General features: G+C 37.2%; 1 protein-coding gene across 1 annotated transcript in view; it reads left to right on the top strand.

Moving 5' to 3' along the window:
* Nucleotides 1-12,112, top strand: part of DMGDH (dimethylglycine dehydrogenase) — a 102,567-nt gene that overhangs the window by 11,521 nt on the left and 78,934 nt on the right. The window contains exon 4 of the mRNA XM_027863615.1: nt 6,883-7,047. Coding sequence (XP_027719416.1) covers nt 6,883-7,047 — 165 coding nt within the window. The remainder of the gene's footprint in view (nt 1-6,882; nt 7,048-12,112) is intronic.

The following is a 12,112-nucleotide window of genomic DNA, read 5'->3' as shown; positions in this document are numbered from 1 at the left end:
GACCTTTCTTCATCCCCAGCTCTGTCCCTGATGTCTAAAATTCTATTTCATAACTTTCTGGTCATCCTTCTGCACTAGTTACCAGTGTGAATTCTTGGTTTTCAATCTTGGAGTGGTGATTTGTTTGCTCCTCTTTTCTTTTTTCTCCAATTAACAACTTGTATTCATGTCTTTTAAAAGAACTATAAGGATCATAATAATCATTGCCTAATATACCCCCATCCTACTTTAAATCAAACAAAACTGTAAACAAAAAAACAACTGACAAAACAAGGTGACTGCATTTGACAGTATATTTATCATTCCATATCCATCTTGATACCAAAAAGGTATATTTCCTTTTCTTTTCTTTGGGAACAATCTTGGTCATTTCAATTAATCTCAAGTTGGTTGCATTTTAGTGCTGTTTTCATTTACATTATTGTAGCTATTGTATATGTTATCATCTTGTTTTTACTTTACTCTGCATCAGTTTATATGTCTTCCCCTGTTTCTTAGAATTCTTCATAAAATTTGTCATTTCTTACAGTCTTATTATATACTATTACATTTGTAGATTCCAATTTGTTCAGCTTTTCCCCAAATGGCACTCATGTTTTTTTTCCAATGTTTCTTGCTATTGCAGAGTCCCACTATGAAATATATGTGTGTGTGTGTGTGTGTGGGTGTGTGTGTGTGTGTATGTGTGTGTGTGTGTGTGTGTACTTTCTCTTTTCTCATTCTCATTGACCTCCTTAAACATATTCTTTTCCTTTGAGCCTGTTAATTATGCCTAATTGTGAGCACCACTTACCCTCTCCATTATTTCTGTGGAGAAGACCTTTGGGACAAATAGGAAATGGTCAAAGATTTGTGAGAAATCAGAAAGAAACTATGAAGACTCCAGCCCTGGGTCTTAGGTCTTGCTTATCTTGGTCAACCTCTAGAGAATCCAGATCTTCCTCAAAATAGATTCAGACACCTTTCTTTGCATCAGGGCCCCAGACTTCACTTTTATTACTTTTATTACTTCACTTTTATTATCTGATCCCTAATTCCTAGCTAGCAGCACAGAGCCCTCTGTATCATTCCTGAATTGTACATTCTCTTTTCCCATTGGAAATATACCCTATAAAATCCACTTTTGTGGTTTGTAGTATGGAGAGGGGGATAATAATGGGAAAGGGGTAATAACATCAAACTGGTAATTAAGTATCACATCCAATTGAATCAATCAATAAATATTTATTAAGCATCTACTATGTGCCAGGCAAAGTCAGCTAGATGGCTCAGTGGATAGAGTGCTTGGCCTAGGGTCAGGAAGACCTCAGTTCAAGTCAGGTCACACTTACTACCTGTGTGACCCTGAGCAAGTCACTTAACCTCTGTTTGTCTTAATTCACTGGAGAAGGAAATGACAAACCACTCCATATCTTTGCCAAGAAAACCTTATGGACGGCATTGGCTTGTTATGGTCATAAACAGTCAGACAAGACTAAAAACAACAACAACAACAACAATGTATTAGGTATTGTGCTAAACTCTGGGAATATAAGAAGAGACAAATGACAGTCCTTGTCCTCATTGAGCTCACAATCTAATGGGGGAGACAAGCAAATATACACAAGATAAATAGGTCATAATTAATAAAGAGAAGTCACTAAAGCTAAGAGAGATTGGAAAGGCTTCCTATAGAAGGCAGAATTTTAGCTGGAATTTAGGTTGGATTTGGATTCAGGTTTTCCTAACTCTAGGTCTAGTGCTCTACATTGAGCCACCTAGCAACGTATTGTTGTATAATCTATATCAGAAGTTCCCAAACTTATTTGGCCTACTACCCCCTTTTAAAAAAAGTTGCTCAGTGCCCCCTAGAAATCTACTTTCTTTAACCCCTTAATGGGTTTTTGAAATTTGTGTCATTTTGAAAAATATATGTAATATATTTTTAAAAAGTGACACATCTTAAATTTAATAATTTATTGTAAATTTGTGAATTTTTCCTGTATTGAAATTTTGATGGTGCAATGTTTCATCATATAGCCATGTAGTACCACATTGTAAATAAATCATTACACACTCATATTCCTGCTTATGCGTGCTGGACTTCCTGACAATACGCTATAGGCTCTGCTGCCAACACTTGCTTGTTAAGACCTGTCAGTGGACTTGACCACTGATATTGCATTTTGTGTGTTTATTTGGAAAATCAGTATGACTTTAACTCTGTTACACAACAGATGAAACATGTACAAACTGTTTTTCAAAAATTTCTTATCTTCTCCTCTTTCCTTATGCTTACACTGCTCCCTTATTTTTATTCAATGCCCCCCAATTGTACCTGAGGCTACTACCTTCCTCCTAGATCATTCCAGCACCCCTCAGGAGATGATGCTGACCACTTTGGGAACCTCTGAATTATCAACCATTAGCCCAAGGTTCTGGGCTCATACAAACTGAGTCCAATAATGGAGATCGGTCCCAAAGGATCAATTTTTCCTTTTGGCTCATTGCCAATACCTGGAGTTCCAAGAAAATCTGATGATATGTTCAGGGTATTGTTCATCTCTGTGTTTCCCCAAGTGTAGGTAAAAGGAATACCAAACTTCTTGCATTCAGGGTATAGTACAAATATTAGGTATGAGACCTAATTTCATTTCACCCCACATAAAATGCACGAGACACAAAGGATTCATAGGAGCCCATAAACAGATGCAGAAATATGTGAAGCACTCAAAGAGTCCATCAGCTCCACCCTCCTCTCCCCTACCCTGCACCCACCACCACCACTAAGAAGGGAACCGATCTTGGAGTTGCTATCAGGGCAACTCTTTGATATTCTCACTTTCCCCACAAAGTTCTAGGCAGTCCCGTCAGGACTCATTTTTCCACCCTATAGTTTGGACTTTGCTGGAAGGTAAACATACACTGGGGGCTGCTGCACAAGCAATCCCCTTCCCATTAGACAGATCTTCGCTGCCTGAGGAACTTCCCAACCTTGCTCTTCAAATATGATACTGCTCAGGATTACATGTTTTGATACTTTTCCCTCTTTGGGGAGCTCATTGCATCAGGAAATTCCCTGCTCTCTCCAGAAAGTCCATTCTCTGAATTTTCAAATCAGGTACACTCAAACTTGGAGTTACCCATGAAGTAAGCCGCCAAAGTTATTGCACTTTAGGAGATTTCTCTTCTTTGGCTAGAAGGCTAGATTCTGTAATCATTCTGACTAGAGGACTCAAAATTCCCCCTTCTCTACACAGGAAGCCAGAATTCAGGTATATTGTCAATTAAATATCCTCTTGGGGAACATGCAAATACCTGTCTACCTTCACCATATATTTCTGCTATAAGCAGGGCTGAGGGAGGGTGGAGAGTGGGGGCAGGGAACTATGCATGGGAACAGATTCTGCCCTCCCCCCCAGGTCTGCTCTGTTGTCCTTTAGTTTGTTTTCTGAAGGTGAAAAGGGAGAGAGAGCTTGTCTGTCAGCTTGCTTTAATAGAACACAGAGAGGGACAATTTCTTTGATAGAAGTCCATACTTTTGAATCGCATCCAGCCAGTTATCAGGAGTACTCCATGTACTTTCTGCAAGGCACAAATGCACATACATACCTTCCATGGGGAGGTGACGAAAATGACCTAGTAGACTTCAAAGTCATGTGACTATCAAATTGACATATTAATAACTTTCCTCAGATCCTTTAAGCTCTCTAATCCTAAAAAGAAAAAGTGCCAGATGTGGAGAAAACAGCTGAAACTTTATGAAAAAGAATAAAATCTGTATGATTCAACACTGGGCAACTTTAATTCTTAAAGCATTCACTCAGCAATCCTCCTGAATCAGCCTCCATCTTCCTGAAACAGGAACACAAGCTGGCTTATGGTTTTCTATCTGGGACCCGGCAAAACCTCTCCGCTTGCTACAGAGACTCTGTCGTATTCACTACTGTCTTTCCACCCAGCAGGAAGACGCAAGCACTAACTTTGCCCATCTAAATAAGAAGAAAAGGGAGAACTAAAAATGTGCTGCCTTTTGCCTAGGGTCTGGCCCTAGGTTAAGGAATCTCAAGGCCATAGAGCCTCTGTGGTCTGAAAAACTCTACTTTCTCCAACCCAGAAAAAGCGCAGATACAGATTCAGCCCAGTTATGAGAAGGAAAGGAGGAGACCAAAAGGAAGAACTGGAGCAGGGGCCAATACCTATGGCTCTGCCAAGTCTGAAGGAAAGGAGACTTAAATCCAACTGGGACCAGTCTTTCCCTGCCCCAACCCTGGCCCTGGGATTACTCCCACCAGAAAATCCCATGTGTTCCAATGCTTGAGGAGCCGGAGGCAGCCTTGCAACCTACCCTCAGGGATGTACCCATCAAGAAAGACTTATAGAAGCCAGAACATGAGTGATGGGGGAATTTTTTTTAAGGTTGAAACACTAAAGATTTCTGGAGAAAACTTCTCATTAAAAGCCCAGAGCAAAACCAAACAAATCAACAGTGAAAACTCAAAAGCCTGAAAAATGTGTAATAAATTATCAAAGAGAATACAAAGCTATCTCTTGACAAATTACAAAGCAAAAGAAAATTGATGAATTACAGATGTTACTGTATGTTACAGATGTTACAGATTACTGATGAAATACAGAAGTTTGTATATTTCCAAGAGTACATGGAAAAACAAAAAGGAACTAAAGAGAAGTGAAATTCATAGAAGAAGGAATTAGAAATGAATATAGGTCAGAATTTAGAGCTCTTGAGACAGACTCTTAAAACTCAACAGATGAGAAAAATTAAATCCACAATGAATAATCTCTCAAAAGAAGTGGAGAGAATAACAAATTTGAAATTCAAGAATATTGAAATGGACAGAAATTATCTGGCATAAGAGAAACAAAGGGCAACAATTTTAAAAGAACATGTAAATTCTATACAAGCAAAAGCCATTGACATCAAAAAACAAGAAGCATAGAGATATAATAATGATTACAGATCTCCCAGAAGAACATGACACATCAAAAAACCTGAATATCACAATGCAGGGACAAATCCAAGAAAACTGGTCACAACTTCTGAATACATATAACTAATTGAGAAAATCCACAGATTACTTCTAGGAAAGAAATAAATAATAAAATACTAATCTAGGATAAACAGTGCTAAATTTAACAATTTCAATAAAAAACAACAAGTTTTAACAGTGGCCAGGAAAAATACCTTCAAACAGAAAATAAAAGGAATTTAATAAGATTTTTCTACAGCTACAAAAAAGGCACAAAAGGAAAAGGAGCAGTATATCCTGAAAGTAAAGGAACTTAAGCTGTAACTCAAAATGATATACTTCAAATCTGAGTCTAATCATTAGTTTTTTTAAAAAAAAAAGATGGATGCTCCACAAAAGAGTCATTGGAGGCACCCCTATAAAAAAACCCCAAACAACAAACTAGACATGAGCAGAATATTTGACTTATGAACAAAAGAAACACAAAGTTAAATAAGTATAAGTAACCAAGAAAGAAAAAGTAATGAAATTGATTATCCTGTGTTTACAGTTTTTGTTTGTGTATTTTGTTTTTTTTTTAAAGAGAGACAAAGAGAAAGACTGACCTACAGGACACAAAATAAAACAAATCATGGGGAGGTGACCTCTATATGTTTCCAAACAAAGGCAGATGATGAAATTTTGTAGATTCTTTAGAGTATGTGATCTTCTTCTCTATACTTCTCTCCCTTTAATTTCATCAAGTTGATTGGGAAAATCATCACATTAATCACAAATTTCCTTGATCACTACCTTCCCCCATACACAAATAGTTATCACCATCATCAGCTTCAGCATCACCACCACCACCATCATCATCATCATCACTGGAAGTTCCCAAGAGTCAGAATTTTCCAACATGGCTTATACATGTACATGTGAATTATGGCTTTTGAAGACAATATCAATTCCTGCTATGGGGACTGCTTCTCTCACTATTGTGGGAGTATGGAAGTCCCTGTTTTCACTGCCAGAGCCAGGAGGAAATCCTTGCTCACCTTCAAAGCTACAGTAAGAAGAGATACATTTCTGTTGCTTTGAATTGAAATTCAGGTCACATTTTCCCATATTTTTAATGGTGGATAAATTCCCAGGCAAGCTCACAATTAACAAATAATGTAGCTGAAATAATATCTAACTATTATTTGTGTGCAGTGGATAAAGTGCTGGGCCTGGTGTCAGGAAGACTCCTCTTCCTGCGTTCAAATTCAGCCACAGACACTTACTAGCTGTGTGGCCCTGGGCAAGTCATTTAACTCTGTTTGGCTCAGTTTCCTCATCTGTAAAATGAACTGGAGAAGGAAATGGCAAACCACCCCAGTACCCTTGCCAAGAAAACCCCAAATGGGGGCATGAAGAGTTGATATGACTGAAAACGACTAAACAACAACCTTCTGACTCCAGGCACAGCATTCTATCCACTGGGCCACCTAGCTGTCCCTGTCTTTCAGATTTATACTAATACCAAATCATGATCCCACTTGCCACATAGTTTCCTCAATTTCATGCTCTTTCACATGATTTTCTCCTAATCTGCATGTGCATATTCATGTCTTTTTATCAATATACAAATATGGTAGTGCCTATGTTTTTATTCTGCCATTGTTGTTCAGTCATTTCAGTTGTGTCCAACTCTTTGCCACCCCATTTGGGGCTTTCTTAGCAAAAATACTGGAACGGCTTGCCATTTTCTTCTCCATTTTTCTGCTGTATCTTTTTGCTAAAATGTTAACCAATATTATGATACTTCATTTTTTTAGTAAATCTTTTCTCACACACTCACATTTTTCAAAAAGCTAGAGGAGAAAACACATAGTTTTTTTTTTTCCTAACGACAATTTGTAATATTCTTTTCTTGTGATTATTCTAACAGGCGGTGGGCTTCCATCGGCCTGGAAGCATCAGAATTGCCACAACTCCTGAAAGGGTGGATGAGTTTAAATATCAAATGACTCGAACTCGCTGGCATGCTACGGAACAGTATCTTATTGAGCCTGAAAAAGTACAAGAGATGTTTCCCTTACTGAACATGGAAAAGGTATTCTTTCTGAAGTAGGCCCTCAGATACTTACTGAATTGATCACTTTTGAAGTTTCTACATAGGTAGAAACACATCAATTTAGGGCACTGTGTGTTCATTTTAAAGATCAAAACTTAGTGAATAGATGCAAGTCTTTGAGAGATTGTTACGCTGAGCATTACATCTGTTAAATGCAATAAAGAATTGGTTTTCCTTTCTTTACCATTTGAAGATACATTTTCAACACTTTTCTATAACTGCACTAAAGGGAGGAAAAGTAGGTCTAAGTTCCTTTATAGTTAAACTTTCTTTGAGAATTGTAGAAGAAGAAAAAAATCCTGACTAGATAGTGTGAGGATCTTATTAGAGTGAATCTTTTTCTCATTGGAATTGCCTTAAGGAGGAAATAACATACACACTCAATTGGGTGTGGAAATCTATCTTACTCTATAGGAAAATAGAGGGAGAGAGGATAAGAGAATGGGGGGATGATAGAAGGGAGAGCAGATTTGGGGACGAGGTAATCAGAAGCAAACACTTCTGAGGAGGGACAGGGTTAAAAGAGAGAATAGAATAAATGGGGGGTGGGATAGGATGAAGGGAAATATAGTTAGTTTTTCACAACATGACTACTATGGAAGTGTTTTGTATGACTACACATGATAACATGTATCGAGTTGCTTGCCTCCTCAATGAGGGTGGGTGGGGAGGGAGGAAGGGAGAAAATTTGGGACCCAAAGTTTTAAAAACAAATGTTAAAAATTGTTTTCATATGCAACTGTGAAATAAGATATACAGGCAAAGGGGTATAGAAATCTATCCTGCCCTACAGGAAAATAGAAGGGGAAGGGGATAAGAGAAGTGGGGGTGATAGAAAGGAGGGCAGATTAGGGGAAGGGGTATTCAGAATGCACACCATGTTGGGGTGGGGAGGGGTGAAATGGGGAGAAAATTTGGAACTCAAAATCTTGTGCAAGTGAATGTTGAAAACTAAAAATAAATTAATAAATGTTTAATAAAAAAAGAATAGTAAAAAAAATTTTTAATTAAAAAAAACCCTGACTAGATAGTGTGAGGATCATGTATATAGTATGCATATACATAATATCAATATATAGTATTTATGGTAATTAATTTATAGTTTTACATATTATATATAATGTTGATATGTAGTATTTATAGTTTATTAAATAAAAGAGGAACAGAATAAGAAACTTATTCTAATTACCCACAATACTCAAATATGATTCAAGCTATTTCTAAACTTCCTTGAGAGACCTTGTATCAAACTTGCAAAGAGATATATGCTGTAGTGTTTAGACAAAAAAAAAATTACTAAGACAGAGAATCAGGTTGAACAAGAAATACTGTGCCTATAATATTATTCCCTACCCCCATGCTCCTCCTGCCCCTTAATGAAGAAATCCCTACAATTCTGTCCTTGGACCCTCTTTTTTTCTTTCTCTCTCTCCTCTCTTTGGCAATATCATTCATTCTCATACTTTCAACTATCACCACTGTGGAAATGGTTCTAAACCTATAACTCAAATCCAGACCCCCTTCCCAAGCTCCAGACCTTCATTTTCAGCCCGTTACCTATGGACATCTCCACATAATTGTCTACCTGGTACCTTAAACTCAACATGTCAATGAATTAACCAATCAAAAAGCATGTATCAAGCACCTTCTCTGTGCCAGACATTATGTCTTTGCTCCAGTCTAGAGGCACAAAGCAAAGCAAAAACCAGTTTCTGCTCTGACATAGCTTACATTTTTAGGAGGGAGACAAAACATAAATAATATGCATAGAAAAGATACAGCATAGATAGCAGGCAATCTTAGAAAGGAAGGCTCCTGTGCCTGGTGGAGAGTGGAACAGTAGTGGGAAAGGACTCCTGCAGAAGGTACCATTTGAACTGAGTCTTGAGGAAAGCTAAAGATTCTAAGAGGCAGAGGTGTCAAATTGAATTTGTTACCTCCTCCTCTTCCACCCCCCTCCTTGCCCCAGCCCCTGGTCTATCCTGTGGACATGGCAAGCACTAAATAACATCAAAAAGATGGAAATAATTAAATGCTGATTTGGGAATTACTCTTTAATCAGCTGTCTGTGTAAAGTCAGACTACCAACTTGATAGAGCGAAGATAAAAATTAGTATAAAAATAAAAGAAATAATAAAAGTGGGAAAAAGTGTAGTTTATCACTAAAACAATTTTATCCTGACCTATTTGTGAAATTGTTAATCATGAAAGATAGGATATGGCTGGAAGAACAGACAAAGTTTACAAAGAAAGTTAACCTGTACAAATCAATTGGCATAACATAGAGACCAAAAACACTTCAACAATTCTTTTGTCAGTAAAAGTTTATTGACCTATTTGCCAAGAAGAGATATGTGGCAACCAAGGAAAACAATGCTTTAGAGTTTAGACTGTAAACTAATTTGTAAAATCTTTTGGAAAGGGATGATGGAAGGTTTGAGCAGCATTGCTTCATAATACAAAGAGAAACAATGGAAGGCAAAAATCAATGTAAAGAAAGCTTAGAAAGAGATCCAAGGAAGCAAATCTGTCCTTTGGACATTTAAGGATGAGAATCAAAGAAAGAAAAAACAAAGAAAATAGAAAAAGTCTGCCAAAACCAAAAACAATTATTTAATATTTTATTTTTCTCCAGCTACATGTAAAAACAATTTTTAACATTCACTTTGAGTTCCAGATTCTCTCCTTTCTTCTGCCCCCTTCCACTGAGAAGGCAAGCAATTCGATATAGGTTATATGTGTGTAGTCATGCAAAACAGTTCCGTGATAGTCATGTTGTGAAAGAAAACAGACAAAAAAACCCTCGAGAAAAATAAAAAAAGTAAAAAAAAAGTATGCTTCAATCTGTATTCAGATGCCATCAGTTCTTTGTCTGAGGATAGATAGCGTTTTTCATCATAAGTCCTTCAGAGTTGTCTTGTATCATTGTATTGCTGAGAATAGCAAAGTCAATAATAATAATAATAATAATAACTGTGAATACAGCTGATCATCCTACAATATTGCTGCTACTTTGTACACAATACAGTTCACTTTGCATAAACTCATGTGTCTTTCCAGGTTTTTCTGAGATCATCCTGCTCCTCATTTCCTATAGTACAATAATATTCCATCATAATCACATATCCAGCCATTCCCCAATTGGAGGACATATTGGATTACATTGAATCATTGTAATCTTGGTCTTGGGATCAAGATCAAGGGAGACTCACCAGAGTCCTAGAGTCATTACTGTGGAAAGTGGAGGGACAGGTATCTGCCTGCAGGGCATTGAGACTCTGCTCTGAATTCCCCAGATGATTGTGGTGTTGCATTTGTCTCTGAGCTGAATCCTATTAGTTTCTCTTAGCTTCCACACTCCTCTATGCCTCTGGCTTCATGACCTTCATGTGGAGCAACCCCTGGTTATACATAAATATCAGCAAAGCACAAAGCATGGACATACATATGCTCACTTAAGGTATTTGCTACTGTTGTGGAGGAAATCCATCATAAAATTACATGTTTAAGATGAATTTCTTGTGGATTTTGAGGTCCTCAAGATGCAACCTATTTGTGGATGACATTGACTTGGTTTCATTAAGCCCTAAAATATTATAGACTCCTGGAAGAGAACCTAACTATTCATCCCCAAAGGAAAAACCCAGTGGGTTGAAGAATGTCTGTATGAAATGAGGTTAGATGGACAATCGATAGAGCTTGTCCTTTAGTGTATGTATGCATGTATGTGTAGACAGATTGGATATATCCATATATATATTTATTAAATTTCTGTTTTAAGTATTTGTAAACTTTGTTCTTCCAGACACACACACACACACATATACATATATATATATATGTATGTATATATGTATGTATGTATGTATTTAGAGAGAAAGAGAGAGAGAACACTATGTAGTGAATGTCCTGAGTTGGTTATCCCAACTCTCACTGAGGAGTCAGGTTCCCATAGCATGGGAATTACATTCTTTTAGATCCTAAAGGTAGCTTTGAGGTGTTGGGGGTTATTTTGTTTTAATACTAGAGCTCATAAATCCCCACTTGTGTACTTCCTGCCATGATTATTGATTGATATTAATTAGTTCTTAGAAAAGGGATATTTACTAATGTAATATAGTTAGAATAATTGGTACAAAACATATACTCCAGATGTCTATGATATGCTCTCCCACAAGTACACACAGAATCCACAGAGTGCTGTACTAGTATCTTCTCCATGTTAGGAATAAATAAGGAAGTCACCAACAAATTGGGTGGACCCTTTGAGGCAGCTAGGTGACACAGTTAGGAAGACCTGAGCTCAAATTCAGCCTCAGACTCCAGCTATATGACCTTCTGTTTGCCTCAGTTTTATCAGCTGTAAAAGGCGGTTCATAATAGTGCCTGCCTTTCAGGGTTGTTGTGAGTATCAAATAAGATAATATTTGTAAAGGGCTTAGCATAGTGCCTGGCACATAGTAGACAAATTCCCTCCCTCCTGAGCCTCTCTTTGTGGGGAACTTATGATAGGACATGGACAAAAGTTGGAAGAGGATAGTCAAACGTGGATGAGTTGCCATACATGTACATAGTAAGAAGGAACATTCCTAGCACAGTGTGTGGCACATTGTAAACAATAAATGCTTATTGACTGACTGACTGTGGGGAAAGCAATCAATTTGACTTCAAATTGATGAAACCCCAAGTCCATTTGACTATCTGAGTACTTTTGTTCAAACTCAGAGCGATTCCCTAAGAATTATATGTATGTGTGCATGTATGTATGTATGTATATATGTATGTGTGTATACACACATATTTATCATTAAGTTATTTAAATATACTATGTGTTCTATTCCTCAGTAGGCACTGTGAATATGTATGCAGCATATTCAACAGTCAATGGGCAGAACATCAAATCAAATAGATAAGTAAACAATCCATTGCAAATGGAAGCCTTCTCAAATGTAAACAGGACATTTGGAAGTGTTTAATAATATGAATCCCTATTTAAATCAAGAGTGCTTTGTATATAGAAGATACTCAATAAATATTTGTTGAA

Source organism: Vombatus ursinus, unplaced genomic scaffold (assembly GCF_900497805.2).
Source record: "Vombatus ursinus unplaced genomic scaffold, bare-nosed wombat genome assembly UNPS02014772.1, whole genome shotgun sequence".
In the NCBI taxonomy this organism is placed as follows: Eukaryota; Metazoa; Chordata; class Mammalia; order Diprotodontia; family Vombatidae; genus Vombatus; species Vombatus ursinus.
This window is presented reverse-complemented; position numbering and strand designations above follow the sequence as displayed.